The sequence below is a fragment of the Microtus pennsylvanicus genome, chromosome 3 (genome assembly GCF_037038515.1).
Source record: "Microtus pennsylvanicus isolate mMicPen1 chromosome 3, mMicPen1.hap1, whole genome shotgun sequence".
Lineage (NCBI taxonomy): Eukaryota > Metazoa > Chordata > Mammalia > Rodentia > Cricetidae > Microtus > Microtus pennsylvanicus.
Genome location: NC_134581.1, coordinates 59846634 through 59870595, shown reverse-complemented (window position 1 = coordinate 59870595; position 23962 = coordinate 59846634). Strand labels below are relative to the sequence as shown.

At 43.8% G+C, this 23962-nt stretch overlaps 1 protein-coding gene across 3 annotated transcripts in view; it reads left to right on the top strand.

Annotated features, from left to right (window-relative positions):
• Uaca (uveal autoantigen with coiled-coil domains and ankyrin repeats) overlaps window positions 1–23962 on the top strand; it is a 96180-nt gene that overhangs the window by 61629 nt on the left and 10589 nt on the right. For 2 of the 3 annotated variants that reach the window (XM_075965622.1, XM_075965624.1), the window contains exons 4-15: window positions 2539–2603; window positions 3355–3412; window positions 4842–4912; window positions 5012–5118; window positions 8799–8980; window positions 11126–11163; window positions 13954–14022; window positions 15927–16034; window positions 17861–17893; window positions 18614–18712; window positions 21602–21638; window positions 22952–23004. In XM_075965622.1, the coding sequence (XP_075821737.1) occupies window positions 2539–2603; window positions 3355–3412; window positions 4842–4912; window positions 5012–5118; window positions 8799–8980; window positions 11126–11163; window positions 13954–14022; window positions 15927–16034; window positions 17861–17893; window positions 18614–18712; window positions 21602–21638; window positions 22952–23004 (920 nt within the window). The remainder of the gene's footprint in view (window positions 1–2538; window positions 2604–3354; window positions 3413–4841; window positions 4913–5011; window positions 5119–8798; window positions 8981–11125; window positions 11164–13953; window positions 14023–15926; window positions 16035–17860; window positions 17894–18613; window positions 18713–21601; window positions 21639–22951; window positions 23005–23962) is intronic. The other variant, XM_075965623.1, reaches the window with a different exon arrangement.

Sequence of the window (23962 nt, the reverse complement as noted above, 5' to 3'; positions counted from 1 at the left end):
GTCTTCTGTGCTGGAGAAACAGCAGCCTCGGCAGTGTAGATAACAGTAATGACAGCTGCTGTCCCTGGAACATCTGGATGGTCGCTCTGCATTCGCTGAGTGCTCCACACATCACCCAGGTTAATCCATCTTGTCCTCAGCCAGCGAGGGTGGCAGCCACTGAGCTGTCAGGAACTTGTTCCGGGCCCCGTTAACAGGCAGTGTCTATAGGGAGCCTGTCCTGGCTTTGCCTGGCAGTATCACAAGGGCTGTTTATAGACAGTTGGAATCTATTTTTTAACTTGCCTCTTGTTTACCTCTGTCTGTCTTTAAATCTCACTGCTGAGTTTGCACATTTAGGGTAAACATGCAAGTATTTGAACACAGCTGTTGGGTTTCTTTCAATGAGTTTATTAGATTTTGACTAGTTAGGGTAACCGTTTTTTTCTGGGACTTGCTTTTATATTTTTATTTATTGTTTGTGTGGGTGAGTTTGTGTTAGTTAGCACTCGCATGCCCCAACACAAATGCAGAGGTCAGAGGTCAAAAGCAGGAGTTGATTCTCTCCTACCATGTGGATCCCAAGGATGGAACTCAGGCCATCGGGCCGGGTGGCAAGTGCATCTACCCACCAAGCCCCCTTGCCAGCCCTCTGAGCTACGTCTGCGGCTTGTGAACTGACATCTGAAGCAGTCACATCCGAGGGACTAGAGGATGTGTGGGCGCAGTTGGCTGTGCTCATCAGGGCCGGCTCACAGACCAAGGCTCTCTGTGCTTTGTGCTAGAATCCGGCTGATGAGCCCCGGGGAAATGTAGGGCTTTCCTAAGCTCACATAAAACCGTATGCAGATTGAAAGCCTATGTATTTGTCAGTCCAGGACAATCAGAATGCAGTTTCTTTTCTAGCCCCTGTGATTGGAAAAGCAGGCTACATATTAAGGTATTGTGATATTGGAAAAAAAAAAACAAAACGGAAAAGCATTACAGATAGGATATTGGCGTAGCCTAGTCAAACCCTAAACCTTTCACCAGCTAAGTGAGACGTATGTGTGTGGGAATACAGTTAGGAGGGGCAGCAAGATAGTTCAGTGGACAAAGGGGCTTGCCACAAAGCTTGGTGACCTGGGTCTGATCCCCACATGGACCGACATGGTGGAAGGAGAGAAGTTGTCCTCTGACACCACCACACTTGCTTTGGGACATTAGTACCTACACACACACACACACACACACACACACACACACAGAGAGAGAGAGAGAGAGAGAGAGAGAGAGAGAGAGAGAGAGAGAGAGAGAGAGAGAGAGAGAGGAAAGTACCGAGTGTTCTTTCCAGTGGAACTCCGAGTCAATCTCTCACACTGAAGACCTCCTCACCAGCCTCTCAGACTGAAGATCTGCCCCCCAGCCTCCCACCCTAAGGCCTCCCCGCAGCCTCTCTCACTGAAGACCTCCCCTCCCCAGCCTATTTGGCATTTCCTTTACGAGGTGCACTTTGGGACCCGCAAGATTGTAAAGCCCTTGTTCTAAGTCTCTGTCCTGATTCCGAGTCACCAGACCCTCAGGAAGAAACAACCGACTCCCTCAAGTTGCCCACACTCTCAGCATGGCACATGCACGCCTCTCCTCGACTAAATATAAATAGACTTAATAACATTTTAATCTTGAGTTTTAATTTTAATGTACATTTAGAGTCATTATATTTGAACTAGCTGTCTGGTTTTCAGAGACACAGTCTCAACGCTGAGGTTTAGCTGACAAAGCTGACAATTGAGAGAAAACTATCCTAGGAATCAATTTCTTAACATTCTCTGTCCTCACACTAGCTAGTCAGAAATGTTAGGTGACATCTAGGAATTTCTTTTCCTTTCTATAGCCTTACTTACTTTTAAAAATATTGATTTATTTCTATTTTATGTGGACTGACATTTTGCCTGCTTGTGTGACTATGCACCATGCGCATGCAATATATGTGGTGGCCAGAAAGGAGCGTCAGATTCCTTTGGGACTGGAGTGACAGATGGTTGGAGTCACTGTGTGCATCCTGGGAACTGAACACAGGTCCTCTGCAAGAGCAGCCAATGCTCTTAACCACTGAGACATCTTCTGTCTCTATCTCTTTCTCTCTCTCTCTCTCTCTCATATATATATATATATATATATATATATATATATATATATATATATATATATATGTATGTATGTATGTATATACATATGTAAATATGTATCTCTCTCTCTCTCTCTACACACACACACACACACCCCTTCCCTGTGCTACTGTGTCTCAGGCACTGCTCAGTGCTGGAGATTGAGTGGCACATGAGAACACATTTCCTACCCTTTAGGAATGTGCAGGATTCCTGTTCCTTGCCGCCCTCAGAGTTGTGTGTGCCTTCACCATAGTACTAAAATGTCTGTCATCTTAGGACCAGAAAGGCTGTTTACAAATTGAATATCCTGTCAACCAATTGGGCAGAAAAATGTCGTATTTCTATTAAAATTCTTGTGTGAAGAAACTAATCCTTCACAGAGACTTGAAACGTTTGCTTTTGCTTGTAGGGAGGAATGCTCTTCACCTGGCGGCTAAGTATGGACACGCGCTGTGCCTGCAAAAACTTCTCCAGGTAGATGTGCGGAAACACTTCAGTGGGGGACTCTGAAGCTTGAGTGTGCTCTTGGTGTCTTCAGAGTGTGAGATCCGAGGCGCAAGCTCACTGCTCGCTTGGCTGGCAGTTTTCCCGTCCTCTGTGGAGGATTGTGAGCAATAAAGGGACAACAATGCGAGGGAAGTGCATCGCATAACTCAGGGTATTAAAAATAAGCAACAAAGGCCTGACCTTCCTGTTGATGTGAGCTAGAGACCAGCCTTTTCTGTTGCCTAGAATGGGCCATGAGATAGTGAATAGCATAGGGTTTGTGTGTTCCTATGTCTCCACACAGATGACTATATGACATGATATTAATGTCATGAGTCTTTCTTGGGCAACCACAGGATTGTGCTAGCTACTTGGCTGAATGAAGGTTTTGGCCAAAGTGTCCAGCCCTATGTTGACACTTAGAACTAATTCCTTCTCCCAATTCAGTAGTTCGTGTTAACTCTTGCTGGAAGGAACAATGACATATTTGCAATACTCCATGCTATTGTAATGGGCATATGTTTCCTGTTTAGTGAAACGCTGTTTAGCTCACAGTTATGTGGCATTATTTTATTTGTTTCACGTCAAAATATTTAGTAGATTGTCTGAACGCCTTTATTTTCTTTGATAAGTGGAATATTTTAAGATGAAATAACAGCTGTTCATTCAAGTGTGGCTCTCGAGTTTTAAGACCACCCCCCCCCCCCCCGCCCATCATCACGTTACTCTGTTCCTACAGTACAACTGTCCCACTGAGCATGTGGACCTGCAGGGAAGAACTGCCCTTCACGATGCAGGTGAGCAGAGGTTCCAGGCACAGTGGTTCCGGGAAACATGGGATCCTTGAAGGCAATTTCAAGGGTTCATCATGAATTTCTTTGGATAATTTGTGGAGAAAAAGTATTGAAGAATTTGTATGCTTAAAATTGAAATGTATGAGCTGGTTGGTGGTGGCGCATGCCTCTAATCACAGCACCCAGGAGGCAGAGGCAGGCGGGGCTCTGAGTTTGAGGCCAGCCTGATCTACAGAAAGAGTTCCAAGACGACCAGGACTGCTATGTAGAGAAACTCTGTCTCAAAAAACAAAACAAAATTGAAATTTATAAATCGCATCTGTAGAAGAGGCTTCTACATTACAAATTGCATCTTCATCCAGAGGCTGGTGAGATGGCTCAGAGGACCTGAGTTCGATTCCCAGCACTCATGTTGGGTAGCTTACAAATACCTGTAACAATAGTTCCCAGGGAACGGGATGTCTTCTGGCCTTTGTAGGCCATGTATGCGCACATCATTCCTGCCCCCACATACACATGCAATTAAAAGTAAAGTAAGAATAGAAGATTCATTCAGCCAATATTTACAGATTTGGTAGATAGGAAATATCTGAAGGAAAATAATAGAGATGTCTATTAGCCAGGAATGTTGAGTACTGTGTGTGCATGGCGGGGAGAGAATTTGGGAGAAGTGGGAAAGGCCTTTTCTGTAAACTCCCTTCTTATTTGCAGCGGGAAGCCCGAACCTGTGCAGGCAGTTATAATTAGCCGTAGCAGGTTGATCTCTGAACTTACAGGGGAGCCGTTGTTTATTTGGGGGTTTGGCACTAGATTTCATATCTATGCATGTAAAATATTATTTACTAGAAACCTAATATTTCAAGAGTTGTTCAGTATCTAAGTTGTGTCCATTGTTATTTTGGCGTCATTAAAGTTAGAGTTGGAAGTTAAATAACTTTTCATATAGAGAGAGTTTTTGTATAGGATAAGGAGGCCTGTATTAAACTTTTAATTTCCTTCAGCTTTAAAAAAGATTTATTTTATATTTTGTGTGTGTGTGTGTGTGTGTGTGTGTGTGTGTGTGTGTGTGTAGGTGAATGCCACATGTATGCAGGTGCCCATGGAGGCCATAAGAGGCTTCACACCCCCTGGGAATAGCAACAATTTTGGGTACTTTTATGGCATTCAATTTCTCATTCATCACCTTTTCCTCTCTTATTTGTTTACAGAATGGTATAGTTTGCAAAGCCAATAAATAATTTAGCTATTATTCAGAGATTCTCTTTGATCAGTTTTAAGATAGAAAATGGATGTCTGCCGTGCTTAGCTGAGAGTGGATGATGTGGACCTTGGTAGCTTGAAGTAAAGAGTTTAGGTTGTCTCCCATGAACCCAGAAAAGCCCGGATGTCACCAGATGCTCACCATTTGTCCTTGTCCCTTTGTTTCTCAAAGCCATGGCAGACTGTCCTTCTAGCATCCAGCTGCTCTGCGACCATGGGGCCTCCGTGAATGCCAAAGACATAGTAAGTTGGTTGGTTTGTTCGCATCTCAGCCCATATGTTGTATCACTCACATTCTGGAAGACTTGTTGCTTTACGGTTGGTTGTTTCCCTCATTGTTAGGATGGACGGACACCACTCGTTCTGGCGACACAGATGTGTAGGCCAACAATTTGTCAATTGCTGATAGACAGAGGGGCAGATATCAATTCCAGAGACAAGCAAAACAGGTAATTCTTTTATGATGGCCCCTGTAGCAGCTGGAGGTCCGTGACACTGTTGCTATAACCTGGTCTACCCACCCCACTTTCTGTCCTTGGGTGAATGCTGAGGAAAAGCAGCAACGAGGGCCCATATTTAGGTCAGAAAAGTAGGAAAAGAGGAGTCCTACCCTGGCTATTTAAAACTTTCTAAAGGTCATTAAGGTAATAGGTACAAATAAAGACATTAAAAAAATATCTACAGTGTTTCTTTACATGAGAGATTATCTTGAGATGAAAGCAGTTCTTGGCAACCCTGGATTTGACATTGGCCGGTTTGGGTTTTTCTCAGGGTTTCTCCTTTGCAGGCTCACGGTGTCGTCTCCAGGTCCGAGTTCACTTTGTGCCTTAAATTCTCGTTCTGGCTTCCTTTCTGTTGCTATGATAGAGCTCTCTGAGCCCCTTAGGGGAGGAGGGATGGCTTTATTTTAGTTTACAGGACACAATCTGTCATTGAGGAAATCCAAGCCAGGAACTCAAGCAGGAACTTGAAGCAGAGACCATGGGGTACCTTTGTTTGCCGGCTGACTTGCAGGCGTGTGCTCAGCTAGTTTTCATATACAGGCCAAACTACCTGCCTAGGGATGGTGCTGTCCACAGTGGGCAGGACCCTTGATTAATAATCAAGAAAATCTGCCACAGAGATGCCTACAGGTCAATCTGGTCTCTGTAATTCCTCAATTTAGGCTTTTCTTCTCAAATTACTGTAGGCTGGCTCAGTTGTCAATCAAAACTAACCAGGACAGGGTCCCTTCATTGATACTGCCGTATTTAATGCTATTTCAGTTGATATGGTCTAGTCATTTCTATTCAGAATTGTCTCCTTTCTTGATCAATATGTCACAATGCTTGCTTACACTAGAATTATGATAAATTTGGTCACTAAGTCTCTGTTGACTAATAACTGGAAAATACTCCCTCAACTAGTTTATTTATTATAATAGTTTATAACCAAAATTTCTGAGTTTTTATAATTATTAACAAATGCCTGTTTACTTAATTTTTTTCTTCTAAACATGTGTCCCGTTGTTTGTAACTCATTGGAAGTAGATGGGTATAATAAAACTGTATTTAGGTGTCAAAGTTTTTACCTTGAATTTTTATTATTCAGATATTTCTTTTAGATATTGCCTAAAATTCTCCTGGTGTAGACTCCTTACACATGGCACTGCGGTCCCCAAGGGCATCTTCATACAAGCATATGTTGTATATTGGTCACATTCTGCCATGGCTCCCTGCCCTCCCCCCATCATGAGTCCCCTTTATTTTCACAGATTTCAAAGAAGGACATTCTTAAGTCACCAGTGTGATCGAGAATGTGACATTTCTGCAGATACTACACTCTGATTCCAAGAATGACTAAGGAGATTGGTTTTAAAATTAAATTTAGGATTCCAGCAGGGCGATCACACTGACCTCATTATAATGCTGGTATTTTTATCCATCTTATATTTCTCAAAGCACTTTGTTTGTGTTGTAAATTCACCCCAAAGTGAGGCAAGGTCCTGGGTGTTTATATAGGGTTGGTAGTGGAATACGGTTTTGACACTATTTAACTTTTTCCTTTTTTTATCTTTAGCATATTTTTTTAATCTAAGAAAACCATTAATCTCTTATGTATAGACATTTATAATAGCAACCATGGAGGGGGTGTGGCTATAGAAGAGAGCTTGCGTAGAAAAACAAGGCAAGGATATCCAGTATTCACAATTGGGGCAGAAGTCAAATATAGGATAAGTTATGTTAGTGGAGATGGAGTAAGTCATTGTGGGAGAGATATAGGAAGTCACTTTAGAGGATATAGGACCAGCCACTTTAGAGGGTGTAGGACCAGTCACTTTAGAGGATATAGGACCAGTCACTTTAGAGGCTACAGGACCAGTCACTTTAGAGGCTACAGGACCAGTCACTTTAGAGGATACAGGACCAGTCACTTTAGAGGATACAGGACCAGTCACTTTAGAGGATACAGGACCAGTCACTTTAGAGGATACAGGACCAGTCACTTTAGAGGATACAGGACCAGTCACTTTAGAGGATACAGGACCAGTCACTTTAGAGGATATAGGACCAGTCACTTTAGAGGATACAGGACCAGTCACTTTAGAGGATACAGGACCAGTCACTTTAGAGGATATAGGACCAGTCACTTTAGAGGATATAGGACCAGTCACTTTAGAGGATACAGGACCAGTCACTTTAGAGGCTACAGGACCAGTCACTTTAGAGGATACAGGACCAGTCACTTTAGAGGCTACAGGACCAGTCACTTTAGAGGATACAGGACCAGTCACTTTAGAGGATACAGGACCAGTCACTTTAGAGGATACAGGACCAGTCACTTTAGAGGATACAGGACCAGTCACTTTAGAGGATATAGGACCAGTCACTTTAGAGGATACAGGACCAGTCACTTTAGAGGATACAGGACCAGTCACTTTAGAGGATATAGGACCAGTCACTTTAGAGGAGATAGGACCAGTCACTTTAGAGGATATAAGGTTAGTCCTTTCATTATAGGTATAGGATCAGTTGCTTTAGTAGATGTAGGCTAGGTCACATTAGTAGATATAGGATCAGTCATTTTATTAGATAGAGGATGGATGAGTCACCTTATTGGATGTAGGGTCAGTCAGTACTTCAAGTGTCAGTTCCCTCAGTGTTAAGCGTAGATTTGACGAGATGGTGTCTAGGATCCTACTGCTTCTCCCTGAGAACTTAGTTAACTCGTGACTGTCCCTTGTGGGTACAGTCTGTGATGTTCATGTGCTGATAGTGAATACAGAGGAGAAAGAGGTCCGTGATCAGCGGAGTGTGCTTCTGGAAGGCCTGCATGGGAGGAAGCAATGATCTTCCATCCTAGTATCTTTGTCTTATTTATTTACTTACTTAAGACTGGGTCTCATGTATCCCAGGCTGGCCTCACACTTGCCATGGAGCTGAGGATGACCTTGGTCTTTTGGTCCTCAGGCCCTCATCTCCTGGGTGCTGGGATCACAGGCATGTACAACCCTGCCTACAGGTACTTGGGATCAAACTCAGGGCCTTGTGCATGCTAGGCAAGCACCCTACCTGTGTCCCCACCCGGCTCCCTTAAACAAGACATCAAGAAAAGAATCTGTTTTCCTCCGCTGGGGGTAGCATTTGCAGGGGAGTTTGTGTGACATGGGTCACTTCACCAGAAGCACACAAACATTTGGGTTTTGAGCAGATTGGGCCACAGCTGTAGTTCGGGAAGATTTTTGCAGTCACTATTTGTAGGACATTGAAGAGCTGGAATAAACTAGGTTAATGTAGTGGCTGGCATAATTAAAGTGTACTAGTGATGGAAGGGCAGGTGTGGTGTGCATGCTTGTAAGCCCAGCACTGGGGTGGAGGCAGCAGGATCAGGGGGATCCTTCACTACACAGTGAGTTCGAGGCTGACCAACAGTAGCAAAAAGAGGTTAGAATTTTCTTTCTACTGCTGAACAGAAAGCAACAGGATTTTTGTTTTAGAAATGTGATGAGTCAAAATACAAAAAGATAAAGTATCTGAGTCCATGTCAAATACAACTTCTTGAGGTTGGAGCTGCCCTTTTTCCTAGCAGGGTACTTCGGGAATATTCTATGCAATACCCACAAGCTTTTGACTTTCCTATCTGTTTTCAGGACAGCTCTCATGCTGGGTTGTGAATATGGCTGCAGAGATGCTGTAGAAGTCCTGGTTAAAAATGGTGCTGATGTGACATTGCTGGATGCCCTTGGCCATGACAGTTCTTACTATGCGAGAATTGGTGACAACCTGGACATTCTGAACATACTGAAGACGGCATCAGAAAACACCAACAAAGGTGCTGGCAGGTTTCTATAAGGGACATCGTTCTTTAAATATTTTGAAGTTTTATTTTTAAATATGTATGTCTGGGTACTGGTTTGTGCATGTGAGTGTAGGTACCTGTGGAGGTCAGAGGAGGGCGCCAGATCCCCCAAGAGCCAGAGCAGTTGTGAGCTGTCATGTGGGGATTGGGAGCTGCCCTCTTGTTTCAAGGCAGCTGGGCTACACTATGATCTGACTCCTCGGCCTGCCCTGATGACTGTGGATTGACTCACGCTGAGGGAGAAGAGGCAACAGGAGTATCCTACTAATATCGTAATGGATGCATACAAACTGCCCATGCAAATGTTTTAATAAGGACTTGGAGTGAGGTGATCAACTTTTATACTTACCAAAGTTTTTATTTCTTTACTTTGGGATATGTAGCCCTGGCCACTGTGGGATTTATGTAGACTAGGCTGGCCCCATAGAGATCTAAGGTTGTTTTGTTTTTTTTTAACTTCTTTAAAATTATGTGCATATATCTATACCTGGCGGGGGAGATATGTACACTAGGGCTGTTAACCATGGAGGCCAGATGAGGGTGACAGATCCGCTGGACCTGGAGTTACAGGCAGTTGTGGACCACCAGTGTGGGTGCTGCGGTCTGAACTTGGGTCCACAAGAGCAGTAAGTGCTCTTAGCTACTGACCCACTTTTATAACCCTAGCTTGTAAAAAAACATTGCTTTAAAGAAAGTGTCAGTGTATTTAAATTATTCATCTGGCATGTGCCAAATGCCTGTGCCAAGTATGTGTCTGCTTCTTAGGGAAAAGCGAGAACCTGCAGAATAACCCAGCTGTGGAGCCTCCGTGAACATTTCGGTGCTTACCCCTTCCCGTCTGTTCCTCAGCTGTAAAGTGACATGCAGGCCCCCTGAGCTCTGCCTGGACCTGAGCTTTCTTATGTAATGCATGTGGAGGGCTGTTCCTGCCTAAATAGTTTTGTAGTGTAATTTTTATTGACGCACAGAATTCCATTTATTTAAATTTAGCTTAACAAAACAGCTTTTGATAGGTGGTGCTTAAGTTATTTAGATTTTTACTAGTATGTTTATAAATATTTTTACATATTTTATAATTGCCCAGATCAGTCCCTGGAGGACTGGAGGAATGGCTCAGCCGTTCAGAGCACTTGCTGCTCTTCCATATGACCTGAGTTCAGTTCCCGGCACCCAAGTTGGTTGGCTCACAACTGTAACTCCAGCTCCAGGGGATTTGGTGGCCTAAGAGGGCACTGTAGGCACGTGCCCCTCCCCACATACTCACATAGAAAAAAATAAAATAAGTCTTAATAAAGATCATTCCCTACGTTTTGAATTGTTGAATTGCAGGATATGCAAATTTATTTAAAATTTTGTATATATTGATAATTACCTTTCTATTTATCTGAATATCATCCTTTTAAACAAATCTTTGCTAATTTGGTAGGCAATACAGACTATTTCACTACTGCGTTAAACCTAAGTTTTGGGAGTAAATTAAAAAGCAGTGTTAAAGGAAGATTAAAGCTGTAAAAGAAAACTGGGTGTTGTCTCAGTGGAGCAGTTGGGGATTGCCTATCTGCCCAAGTGACCCCGTGACCCTGGTGGAGCAGTTGGGGATTGCCTATCTGCCCAAGTGACTCTGTGACCCAGTGACCCTGTGACCCTGGTGGTGCAGTTGAAGATTGCTTAACTGCCCAAGTGACCCTGTGACCCTGGTGGTGCAGTTGAAGTTTGCCTAACTGCCCAAGTGACCCTGTGACCCTGGTGGAGCAGTTGGGGATTGCCTATCTGCCCAAGTGACCCTGTGACCTGGTGGAGCAGTTGGGGATTGCCTATCTGCCCAAGTGACCCTGTGACCTGGTGGAGCAGTTGGGGATTGCCTATCTGCCCAAGTGACTCTGTGACCCAGTGACCCTGTGACCCTGGTGGTGCAGTTGAAGATTGCCTATCTGCCCAAGTGACCCTGTGACCCTGGTGGTACAGCTGGGGATTGCCTATCTGCCCAAGTGACCCTGTGACCTGGTGGAGCAGTTGGGGATTGCCTATTTGCCTAAGTGACCTCGTGGAGAAGTTGGGGAATGACTTCTAAGTTATGCGCTGCTGTCTCATACATACATTTTCTCTTTAAATCCTTAGGGAGAGAACTTTGGAGGAAAGGAGCATCTTTGCAACAGGTGTGCCTTTATTTTAATTTTTAAAACTGTTTTACTGTACCGTTTAGCTAATGTCTTCCTTAAGACTGGTTAGTGAGTCCACGTGGGGTTTTGGGTTTAACCATATATCGTCTGCCTCAGTTTGTCACTGCCCACGGAGTATATCTTAGGGCATGAGGTCCTGTTATAAATACTGTGTCACTCAGCTCGAGACAAGGGACTTTAATTGCAGTGAAGGTTTCCGGTAGGATGTCATATCCTAAATGGGGTCTTGAACATCCTTACTGAGATTCTTCAAGGGATTTTGGCCTTAGCAACAGAGCTGATTTACTGTTGTAGACGATTCTTCCAGTGGAATAAGAAATGAAGGAAAAAGTGGATTTGTTTTGGGGTTTGGAGACAGGTGTCTTGCTGTGTCCATGGTCATGCTGGTCTCCTGTTTCAGCCTCCCCTGAACGCTGGAATAATAGGCCTGTACCACCACACCCTGTGAAAGCAGTTCAAAACTGACTAAATGATATGATGTCAATACTACTATGAAAGGTTTTATTTCTTTTTAATGTCTTTTCCATATGCATTTAATTGAGGGCTTGGCTAATTAAAAAAAGCATGATGCGCAGAACACTTTACTTGATACTAATTTTAACAACTCTCACGTGACCCCTGCTTGCGTCCCAGTTTGAGTGAAAGTCTTAACACAGTCTTCTCATCTCTCCAAGTTAGAGTGGGGTTTGGTTCAGGACACCCCCGGCTAGTGCTGGCGGCAGCTCCCCCTCCTGCTGGCTGCTCCTTTCCAGGCCTCCCACTTTGCTCAGTGGAGACGTCTGGCCACTTGCAGACTCTGAGGAGGAAGGAACCAGGTACTTTGCCAGCGTCCTCCATGCGCACTGCATCATCCCCTCCTCTCCCAAGGCCTGCTGCAGCTGCAGCGTGGCTTCCATTCTCTCCATCAGAGCGCATGCACACTCATGCATGGGTCTTGTCTGTTGATAGTGTCTGTCGTCTTCCCTGACCCCCAGAGAAGCTGAAGCGTGGCATTCTGAGATGCACATCTATTTAATCAAGAGCATTGATTATTAGTATGGAAATGAAACTTTGTCCTTGATGTAGGAGTTATCTAAGTAAATGCAAGGAGTCAATATTTTGCTGGAAACAGTAAGACAAATTACTCCAAATCCCATGTTTTCTTAATTTATTGAATGTATCTATAGTAATCAGTCTCAGAGTGGATTTGTTCTTTGCTGGGAGACATATGTCTAGTGCCAGAGAACCCAAATGTAGTGGTCAAAGGCAGACTGGCTAGCTTGAACGTCTATGGGGTGCCAGTTGCCATTCTGAGCACTGAGGAATGTGTGATGTGTTGAGTCCCTACCCTCACGGAGTGCTCTGGTTAGGAATAGAGGTGCAGTGAGCAGAGGAAGAAGACATGGCATCGTGGCAGATCAGTGAGGGGTAAAGATAGAAAGATCCTGAGCTGTGGGAGAAGCCTCGCAGGGGGAGGTCCCAAGCCCTTTGTGGAGGTGCGCGGCTAAGGCCAGCGCGACTGCAGTGGTGTGCACAGGTGTGAAGAGGCCAGACGCCAGATTAAGAAGGTTTCGTATGGTCGGGACTTCGTATGTATCTTATCAGAGGACTTTTGACCAGCAGAAGGCAGGATGGAAGTCCTCAGTCAGCGTGCAGCGCCACCCCAGGGAGCCAGAGATGCCTGGAAGGGCCTGAGCCTTAACGGTTGGAGTTGATGTAGTTTGTGTGAGGATGACGACGGGGAAAGGAGGAAGAGGTGGTCGGATGGAGGGAATGGAGAAATGTTGGGTACCAGGCAAATAGTGCAGACCAAGTTATGGCTACAGTGCTCCTGTGATGGATCCCCGCCTTCTGATTCTCCATCCAGACCAGTGGTCAAGTGATGCTCTAAAACTCCATTAACCAAAACTCAAACCAGCAGTAGAACATACCAAACCAAACCAAACAGAACCACCTTGGAGAATTGAACTTGTAGCTTTAGAAAGCAGCCCAAGAGCAGAGAAATGGCTCTCTGATCAGCTGTTGTGCCTGCTTAAAGACGGAGGTGGGTGAGCAGCAAGGGGGATTATTTGTCCTTTGTCAACCGCTGCGCTGTGTTTGTGTTAAAGCAAATCTCTAAGCTGGAATAGAGTTTCAAAGCAGCAGGTGTAGAAAAGCAGACGCATCCCCAGCGCAGTTCTGTGGGCTCTTTGTGCAGATCAGCTGCACCGTTGCCTGCCTCTCCCTTCACTGGTTTTTTGAGGTTTTGTTCCAGCCTCTCTCAGAAAGAAGCCCACGCTTGTCTTTCAAACAGCACGATTTCCTCTTCCTCCACCGGACGTTTTTAAAAGGGTTTCTTCTTCCTCTGCGTGGTGGGTGGCAATTAGAGAATGACTGTTTTGTTTTGTGTCTCTTACATATTTTCCATTCGAAATGTTTGTATCTTTAGTTAAGATGCATCCTTAGTAGAAGTTTAAAATTCTAATGTAATGCCTGTGTCTCTGGAGAGGGTTTCATCTGTGGAAACACTGCCACCTTGTGTTGTGGATGGGGAAATGTAACATTGGATGAACTGAAAGCCACCCTTCCACAGGGATCGCATATCAGATGTTTACATTATGATTCTCACAGTAGCAAAATTACAGTTATAAAATGTCAGCAAAAATAATTTTCTGGTTGGGGTCACCACAACCTGAGGAAGTAACTGTCTCGCGGCATCAGGAAAGTGAGAACCACCTGTTAGGACAAAATGTACTTTTCTTTCACTTCATACATCCTAACCTGTGGTTTCTTAATGTCTTCCCAAAGCGGAGTTTGTCACACACTCAAGATGAAGGAAACGTGAAGTCAAATCAGCGGGAGCATCGCAGCTTTCAGGTAAGAAGGGGAAAGTTAGTGTAAGCTACCTGCCTTACACAGCACTGCAGGGCCCACAAGAGGGCTCAGCACATATGGGAGCTTGCTGCCAAGTGTAGTGACCAGGGTTCAGTCCCTGGGTCCCAAGTAGTGGAAGGAGAAATACCCACTTTTAGCAAGTGACCTCCACGTATGTGCCTTGGTGTTCTCTCTTTCTCCTTTTCTCACTCTCTCCCCCTCGCCTCCCCCCCACATTAAATAAATTAAATCAAATAAATAAATGTAATTCAAGAAGGAAAACAATTTGTTGTGTGTGGTGGGAAGAAGAGAATGGAGATAATGGCGAGGTGGATGGAGCACTGGGAAAACTCGCTGTGGTCTGTGGCCCGTTTCTCACCAGTCCCTTCCTTGGGAACTGACTTTTCTCACAAATGTTACATAATTAAAACCTATGCCATTGAAAACAAGTATGTATAATTTAATATATCATCATATAAGCCATACATTTATGTTCATTTTAGGAAATTACGGTGCTATAAGTGAGAGCCACTAATGTCAAGGAAATAAAGCCTGAACTTAAAGTAGTATTTGTTTTGGTTAAGAAAAAAAATAATTCCACTCAGCTAACTTTCACTTTATGCTGGTTAAAGTTATCCGGAGGAATTATTACTTTCTATTACATGAAAAGAACCTCAACTAGTTTCTTGATTGTACCACTGTTGAACTGAATTGAACAGCTGCCTTTTGTTTTGTTTGGATTTTTTACCTTGTTGTATAGCATTAGGAAAGTAGACTACAGCTGGATGTGGCGGCTTGTGCCTGTATTCCCAGCATTTGGGAAGCTGGGCACAAAGACTGTCATGAATCCAAGGCCAGCCTGGGCTATAGAAGAAGACCCTGCCCCTCCCCACCTCAAAGGGCTTTGGGAGCGGGTAGAGAGATGGCTCAATGGTTAAGAGCACATACTGCTTTTGCAGGGAACCTGAGTTCAGTTCCCTGCACCCGTGAAAGGTGACTCACAACCTCCTGTCTATCTCCAGCTCTTGGGGACCCAGCACCCTTTTCTGGTCTCTGGGAGGATTGCATTCATGTGTGTGTGTGTGTTGTTGGGGGGGGGTGTACATTCTTGCACGTGCGTGCGCACACACACACACAAAACTAAAAACTTAAAATGTGTGAACTGAGCCCTTATATAGAAAATTATAATGTTTTGTCAGAGCCATCATATAAGTATCAGTTTGGGGGAAGAACTGGAATGTTCTTATAAGTTTGGGAATTCTTAAGCAGAAGCTAAAAGCACACAACCTTCTGCTGCTTTGTTTCCATTAGGTTGCTTCTAGGTTTCACCTATCACAGTGGAAATTCTGTGCTCTTGTTTGGCTTGTACTTACCGGCTATTATAGCACTGATATATATTCCTGTTTTGTTTTAGATTTCTCAGTCGTGAGAGTTGTTGGAACTATGGTATTGTGACTGGGGGGATGGCTTGTGGAGGGCATGTGCGGGGCCTGGGCTTGGAACCCAGCAAGCCAGCAAAACAAAATGCACAGAAAACTTAAAAAAAAAATTCTTTTATTTTGTATGTGTGTGCGCGTGTGCATGCGTGTGTGAGAGAATGTGTGTGTGTGTATGTGTGTATATATGTGTGTATGCATGTGAAGTGGATGCCCACAGAAGATCCCCTTGGATCTAGAGTTGCAGGTGATGTCTACCCAGCATGGGTGCTGGGAACCTAATTCAAGTCCTCTGCAAGAACAGAAAACACTTAACTGGTGAGCCATCTCTTCAGCCCCCACACAAAAAAGTATCATTTATACTTGAAACTGCTTTCTCGGTGCACATCTGTATGTGATAGCAGTGTACCTTCAAAGTCTTCCTGTGGCATTGCTCCGTTATGTTGATTTATTATGTTTTTATTATTAAAGGATCTAGAGATTGAAAATGAAGATTTGAGAGAGAGGTTGAGGAAAATTCAGCAAGAGCAAAGAATACTCCTGGACAAAGTCAATGGCTTACAGTTACAGCTGAATGAGGTAAATAGTCTAAATATTTTATTTTATTTTATTTTTTTTTTTTTTGGATTTTTTTCGAGACAGGGTTTCTCCGTAGCTTTTGGTTCCTGTCCTGGAACTAGCTCTTGTAGACCAGGTTGGCCTCGAACTCACAGAGATCCGCCTGCCTCTGCCCTGGAGTGCTGGGATTAAAGGCGTGCGCCACCATCCCCGGCCAATAGTCTGAATTTTAAAAAGAAAACTCAAAGCTGTTGTATCAGCTGTAGCGATCATCCACAGTCACTCTGCCTGGGTCCTGTCTCTTCAAGTCAGGGTGCTGATGGAGGTGAAATTCATTGGTGGTACTTGCTGGGTGTCGTAATCTTATTGGGGTGAAACCCTTCACTTCAGACATTTAATGTTATACATGTGAAGTGGCATGGGACAGTTGACTGACTGACAGTGGGCTGTTAGGTGAGAGGACAGATCACCATGGGCTGCTGCACCCGAGGGGTCTTCTTATGAGAGATTGTGCTTCACTGAGTTTTGAGAGAAAGCCAGATGGGCTGAGGAGGTAGTTCAGGGTATTGCTCCAAGCAGGATCCCAGAAGCAGTGGTATACATGTCGGTGCATCCTCTGGGGTTTACAGAGTTGGATGTGTGGGCCAGAGAGGTAGCTCAGTGGTTAGACCATGTACCGCTCTTGCAGAGGACCTGGGTTCAGTGCTCAGCACCCACGCCCAGCTGCTCACAGCCACCTGTAACCCCAGCTCGAGGGGATTCAACACTCTCTTCTGGCCTCCACAGGCACCTGCACCCCCAGCTTGAAGGGACCCAACACCCTCTTCTGGCCTTCACAGGCACCTGAACTCATGTGCACATTTGTGCACATAAAACTCATAACGTACACGAAAAGTGAAATAAAATCCTTTTTCAAATGGATATATAAGAAATTTCAAAAGTAAGAAGTCTCTATACGTCATTATTTTCAGGAGGGAAGGAGAAAATACTTGTAGTTCAGTTCAGCTGAGTTGTACTTTGAGTGCCTGTTTTATCCAAGGTGAGTTGTCATGGGGAAGTCTCTAGGGATGCGTGTGTTCATGAGGAAGAGGCACGCCATGGTTGTTCTTCCAGTGCTAACATTCTCTGCTCTTGCAGTAGATTTTAGATGTCCTTAGCTGGTAGGCCTAGTTGCATCTGAAGTCACTTTTTCACACTCAGTGTACAAATGAGTTCTCCACTCATTCTTGAATTGAGGAAAAGCCAAAGTGTCAGATAACCTAAGAGAGCCTCAGCCCAGGATGTGGATACCAAGCAGATATTGGAGAAACACAGAAGCAATGGATTGTGCAGAGAAAGGAAATCCAAAAATAAATCCCCAGACTATCCACTGTTAGTATTATCCATAAGATAAAAGGATGTTTTATCTATAAACATAGATATAAAAATAGGATGTTTTAAAGAAGGAACATCGGATTCCAAAAATAAAACTAGTGAAGGGTAAGGACTTGATGAGTATGAAAATTTGGAGTTGGGAGAACAGGTAAGAGCCCCAGCCTCTGAGTTAATAGGTAACCCAGAAAGAGAAGAGTGACGGAAATCACAAGGACTGAAGATTGTTGACAGAGGAAGAGGGAGAGCGTGTGAGTCGGGGAGACTCTTGATTCAAGTATCAAAATATTTTTGCAGTTAGTGAGTAGCATGAACAACAGACAGCTCACAGGACAGACAAGGGACCCAGAGACATAGCTCCTCACATCCTGTCCCCAATCTTAAAGGCACCACTCATCCTCAAGGTGTTTTCTAGGCTCATGCTTTTTAAGGAAAATGTTCAAGAATTAAAATGCATTTCCTCTTCTTAACCTTAGGAAGTAATGGTCGCCGATGATCTGGAGAGTGAGGTAGGGTGCTACATTTTATTTTAAAGCCCACAGACGGCCTGTAGACGGGGGTGGCACTAAGGTGGAGATCAGGCTGATCGAGGTGGACGCGAACATGCTATTTCTGAACTCTGTGTAGTATGGACTTTACATATAGAACTCAACATAGTATAGACTTCATATGTAGATGTTACACATAAACCGCTATATAATATGGACTTTATGTGTAGACATCGTACAAGAACTTTACATATAGACATTTTCCATATAGACTTTCCATATAGACCTTTTCCTAATGTAGACTGCATATACTGAACTCAAAGTGCAGCCTTTGGGTCTGGCTAATAGGACAGCGTAAGTTTTTATCCGTATGTTTTTACAGCACCTTAATTACTACAGTAAAAGTTTTGAAGGTAAAACAGAAGCTGTGCACGGCTGAAAGAGTGTTTTGAATGTAGTTTTCATGAAACTTGTTAAGGAAACAAACAAATCTAATTATAAAGATGTCTGAAAATACTGATTTAAAACAATGAAATTTCAAATGCTTTAACAATATTGCTTATAGAGAGATATATTTTATTGGTACATTTCTATAAATTAGAAGTTCTGGTAATAGTTAAAGTCTACCAGATTGGAGACTCTCTCCAGCCAGTCCCCGGCATAATTCCAGTTCACGTTTTCAAAGTAAATATTTACCCTGTCTCAAACAGAGGGCCAGTTTATTTTTCCTTCCCATTTCAGAGAGAAAAACTGAAGTCCCTTTTGACAGCTAAAGAGAAGCAACATGAAGAAAGCTTAAGAACCATTGAGGCTCTGAAAAACAGATTTAAATATTTTGAGGTACAGACAGATTAAATTATTTCCTCTATTCTTCTTTACAGTGGGTAGTGGGAAGGGGCCTGGTGTCAGAACTGAACTTGAATTATGAATCCACTTTTTATTTCAAGTCCTTGAGTTTGTGGCCACTCTGGCAGAGCTGGGGTGGCTTTCCTTAACAGCATAGATTTTGTAGGCTCGTTGAGAACATTTTAGTGAATGACATGGAGGTGACATTTAGTTGCTTTCTAGGCTCTCGTCCCTAATCTTCTTCAGTGTTTATTTGTACTTTTTCAAAGCCTTATGCACTGTTTTAGCCTGTGGCCTTACAATGGTGTCACTATAAAGATGGGGAGATGCCATGTAAGTGAGCAGTGACGCCCACGGCTCCCAGGAAGGGCTCTGTTGGGCATGGCGCTGCTCCCAGACTGCTGTAATCGTCTCTGTTTTGATCTGGGTTGGCATAGACAGATGTGCACATGTGGAAGGTCACTGCACTGCACAGGTAATATTGGGATACTTCAGTAAATTTTAAAAGTTAGGACAAAAATCGTGATTTTAGATTTATGAAAGCCATAGAAAGTTATTTAGAAACACAGCTCTGGAGCTTAAGAACAAGCTGGTGACACTGTCTTCTGTTTTTCCTCACACTCGTGGATGCCACTTTAAAGTTGGTTTTGAAATCGAGCAGTAGGCCGTGTTTTCAAAGCTCTGGCTGTAGGTGGGGAGCCGCTCTGTGCAACATGCCTGCATTGGCACGCATGTAATCCCATGTGAAGGCTTTATTTGACAGAGTTTTTCCCAGAAAGGGGCTCGCCTATGGGAAATGGCAGACCCAGGGCTTGAACCAGGCATTGTTGATCTTCTCTGCCCTAGGGTGCTCATGAGTTCATCACAGTCTGACACCTGAAATCTGCATGCTGCTTAGTTTTCAACTCAATTTCAGGAGGCAGATTCAGCCTGTCTTAGAAAGTCACATTTTTCCGTTGCTTTGGACAAATGCATCAAGTTTAGAACTTTCAAAAAGGCTATGCTAACCTAGAGGAAATTCATTTATTTTTCTTATCTCAAAGCCAGAATGTGTTTTTTATGAAAATTATGCTTTATGTGTATGGATGTTTGCCTGCACATATGCCTGTGTGCCACATACCAGCGGCCACGGAGCAGAAGAGAGCATTGGATTTCCTGGACTGGAGTTACACACAGTTGTGAGCTGCCATGTGGGTGCTGGGAATCAAAGCTGGACCTTCTGGAAGAGCAACAAATGCTCTTAACTACTGTATTTATTTACTTTTTAAAATAAAAATTATAGCTAAACTAAAAGTAGATAGTGTAGTCTTAGTGGTAATGAGCACACGGCCAAGGTCTTTTGTTTCCTTTGCATAATTCGTGTGTTATTTCCTCTTTCAGTGGGTGCGATCATGTTATATGCCCTGGTTAGTCGCTTTCCCATCAGGACAATGGGGACATTTTCCTGAGGCAGTGCATATTCATTGTGATGAATTTTTATACAGGCATTTTTTTTAAGCAAAAGGAAAATTCCAGGGCCTACTTACATGTCCCTATGAAATGAGTCATTTAATTCAGACTCACCATTTACAGAAAACTCTCCATGTCCCTGCTCCTGAGCTCTGCATCTGCAAATGAAAGGACAGTACATAAACCACTAACGGGGAATTTCCCTACTGAACTTGGAGAGCTGCATTGCTTCCTGTTATTTTCCTAAAGTAATTCCATATACCAGCTGCTTCCTTGGCGTTTACCTTCTGATGGACATTGCAAAGAGTCTAGCAGTTAGTTAAAACACGCGGGAGGATGTACATAGTCCGAGCCATGCTCTGCGCTCTGCCATGTGAGAGATCTGAGAGTCTGTAAATCTTGATATCTCTGGACACACAGGCATGACTTGTGTGTCCACAATATTCCTAACGATTGCACATCAAAATTATTTGGAGATATTTATCTTGTTTATCATTGGGAGAAACCTGGGCACTTTAGAATGAGGCTAGTTTTATGTTTTAATTGAGAAATTAAGAACAGATAAGAAAGCCAAGTTAAGTCTTTTGAACTCCTGTGTGTATTGTGCCCCCCCCCACATATACATGTAAGTCTGTGTAGTGAATGATCATAGGCTCTAATATTAAATGCCGTGTAGCATGAACAGCTTACCTACCCTTCCATGTGCTTCGCCTGCATTTGAGCACTAACATTGGAGCTAGTTTAGTTGTGAAATGCTGGGCTGTAGGTGACACTAATTTAGATGTCAAATACTGGGCTGTGTTTGCCGTGCCCCCAAACTGAAGGTTGGCATTGAGCTGTTGTCACTGATGCACCTTGACCCTGGGAATAAATTATTTTCACCTGCGCACTAGTCTGTGGCCATCCTCACTTGGGAAAAGGGATGACAGAAGCGTTTTAACCCAGGGTATCTGAAACGTCTCCCTGCCTTTTGCTTACTGATGGCTTTCTGCCATGGTTAGGGCTTTGCCCCGGTTTATCCTGGCAATAGTAGTAGTCTGCAACTCTGAAAAGAAGGGGTTCTGATACCCCAGAGTCTGCCCCAGCTGTGGGAATGGAAATGAGTCCTTGCTGTGACTGTGGCCACTTCCTTCCCTCCCAGGCACAGCGATAGCAAGAGGGAGCCTCCAAGGTTTTCAGTTCATTTGCAGCTCATTCTTCCTGTGTTCAAAGTAGTGCAGTTTCTCCTTGGAGCTCTTGGCTGAGTTGGTTAGTGTGCTTGCTCCCTCTGACCCCATCTGTTGCTAGCACGCTGTCCTTTGTAGGCTCCAGGGAAGCAAGGCATGTCCAAAGGTGTTTTCAGGGATGGGTCCTTTAGAACTAAAACACATAGAGCATTTGACAAATTGGGGCCATGTACATCTAAAACGTTCTAATTCACACTTCTGATTTCAGAGTGATCATTCAGTACCCGGAAGTTACTCCAGTAACCGTAAGTATGAATATGTGGGCAAACAGGGACGACTGTGCCTGTGGGCTGTACCCCCCTATACATGGTGCTGCAAACAGGGACGACTGTGCCTGTGGGCTGTACCCCCCTATACATGGTGCTGCAAACAGGGACGACTGTGCCTGTGGGCTGTACCCCTCTATACATTTTGCTGCAAACAGGGACGACTGTGCCTGTGGGCTGTACCCCTCTATACATTTTGCTGCAAACAGGGACGACTGTGCCTGTGGGCTGTACCCCTCTATACATTTTGCTGCAAACAGGGACGACTGTGCCTGTGGGCTGTACCTCCCTGTTCACGGTGCTGCTGCTGCTGCCCAGTGTCAGCTCCTGTCTCCGGGTTACACCCCACCAGATGGAAGGGTTGGCTCAGATGAGCACTTGGCCTCTATAGTGAAATGTGGCAGACACAGAGGCCCTGCATGTAGCGCCCAGGAGGCCAGAAGAGGGCTTGGAGCACCTGGAGATGAAGTTACAGATGGTTGTGAGCAGCCGTGGGAGTACAGGGAATCGAACCTGGATCCTCTGGAAAAGCAGCCAGTTCTTTAAACCACTAAACCACCATCTCAAACTCAGGATTTATCATTATTTTTTTAATGGAAAGAAACAAATGTAGTTTTTCTGATGGGGAAAAAATTGATTTCAGTGCAAATAAATATTTCACATGTTAATAGGCAATTGCTTATTTATTTAGAATTACCCATATTTCACCTTCTCTTTTTATTCTCTAGTTTGATATAGTTTCTCTAGAAAACCTATCTTTTTGCTTCTCTAGCTAAGACCAACAGTAATGTTAACTATAAACTTGACTGATTATACATTTGATAGTAATCCTGTAGCTTATTTAACCTAACAGTCTTGTGGATTTCTTCTTTTAAAGTATTTGTTTTATTTTAAAGTACGTGTCTCTATGTGGATAAGTATGTCCACAGAGGCCAAAGGAGTGTCAGATCCCCTGGATCTGGAGTTACAGGCGGTTGTGAGTGTTGGGGACTGAACTCATGTCCTCTGGAAGAGCACAAATGCTCCTGCCTACTGAGCCATCTCTCCAGAAAGTCTTATGTATTTCTGAAAAGCAGCCCTAGAACCTACTGTTGAGCTCACTGTAGATGCTTTCCTTTTACTGACAGAAATGATACAGGAAAAATATGGCTACTTCAGAACAAGAATAGTTTTATATTGTACTGCTTTTGTATTGATTATATAGTAAAGGGCAAGAAATTATACCTATTTTTAGCCTACACTAAGCCAACTTTGTCATGAATATTTAAAATATCATTTATTGGTTTAATTAGGAAAAGAAGACATGCTTCAGAAACAAGGTCAAATGTACCCGACAGACTCTCAGGTGAGACTTTGTTATTCAGCCTAAAAAAACCTATCTAAAGGGCTCTAGATATGGTGGCGTTCACTTTTGTAGCCGAATCTCTGGGAGTTTGAGGCCAACCTGGTCTACATAGCAAATTCCAGGCCAGCTTGGAGCATAGTGAGACACTGTCTAAAAAGAAAAAGAAAAGCAAAACAAAAACCTCATTTTTTAAAAGAAAACATCTGGATTTGTCTAAAATGAAGAAACCTCGGAGGGTGGTGGTGGCGCACACCTTTAATCCCAGCCTCGGGAGGCAGAGTCAGGCGGATCTCTGTGAGTTCGAGGCAACCTGGTCTACAAGAGCTAGTTCCAAGACAGGAACCAAAAGCTACAGAGAAACCCTGTCTTGAAAATCAAGAAACCTCTGTATATCTATTAAGTACATTAGCACTGAGTAAGGCTTTCATGGCCCAAGTTTATCTTGCCTTTTTGAGTTTAATGTACACACCAACTGCTGTTTCTGGGACTTAGAGAGTCTGTGGTGACAGCAGCTTAAGGTTGAACTTCCTGCCCTGTCCTCTGATCTTCAGCCTTCATCAGGAGTGTTAGCTCCTCTGTGTGCGAATCATTCAAAAGGAGTTGAGCATTGACATATATTTTTTTCTTCGCGATTAAATAGTTATCCTCTGTTTCAAAATTGAGTTCAAAATAGAGAAAGTTTCCAAGAGGTAGAAAGAATATTGACTGATTTCTTACCTACTTATCTGGCGTGTGTGAAGCCCTGGGTCCCATCCACAGCACTGCAGAAGCCTGGTGTGCTGATGCCTATCTGTGAGCTCTGCACTCGGGAGGGGAGGCATGAGGAGCAGAAGTCAAAGGTCAGATGCAGAGGGTTTTTGAGGCTAGCCTCAGCTACTGAAACCATCTCCAGAAAAGAATAATAATTACAGAGTGAGTGATGGATATCCATGAGTCCTCAGTGTTTGGGAAGACTAGA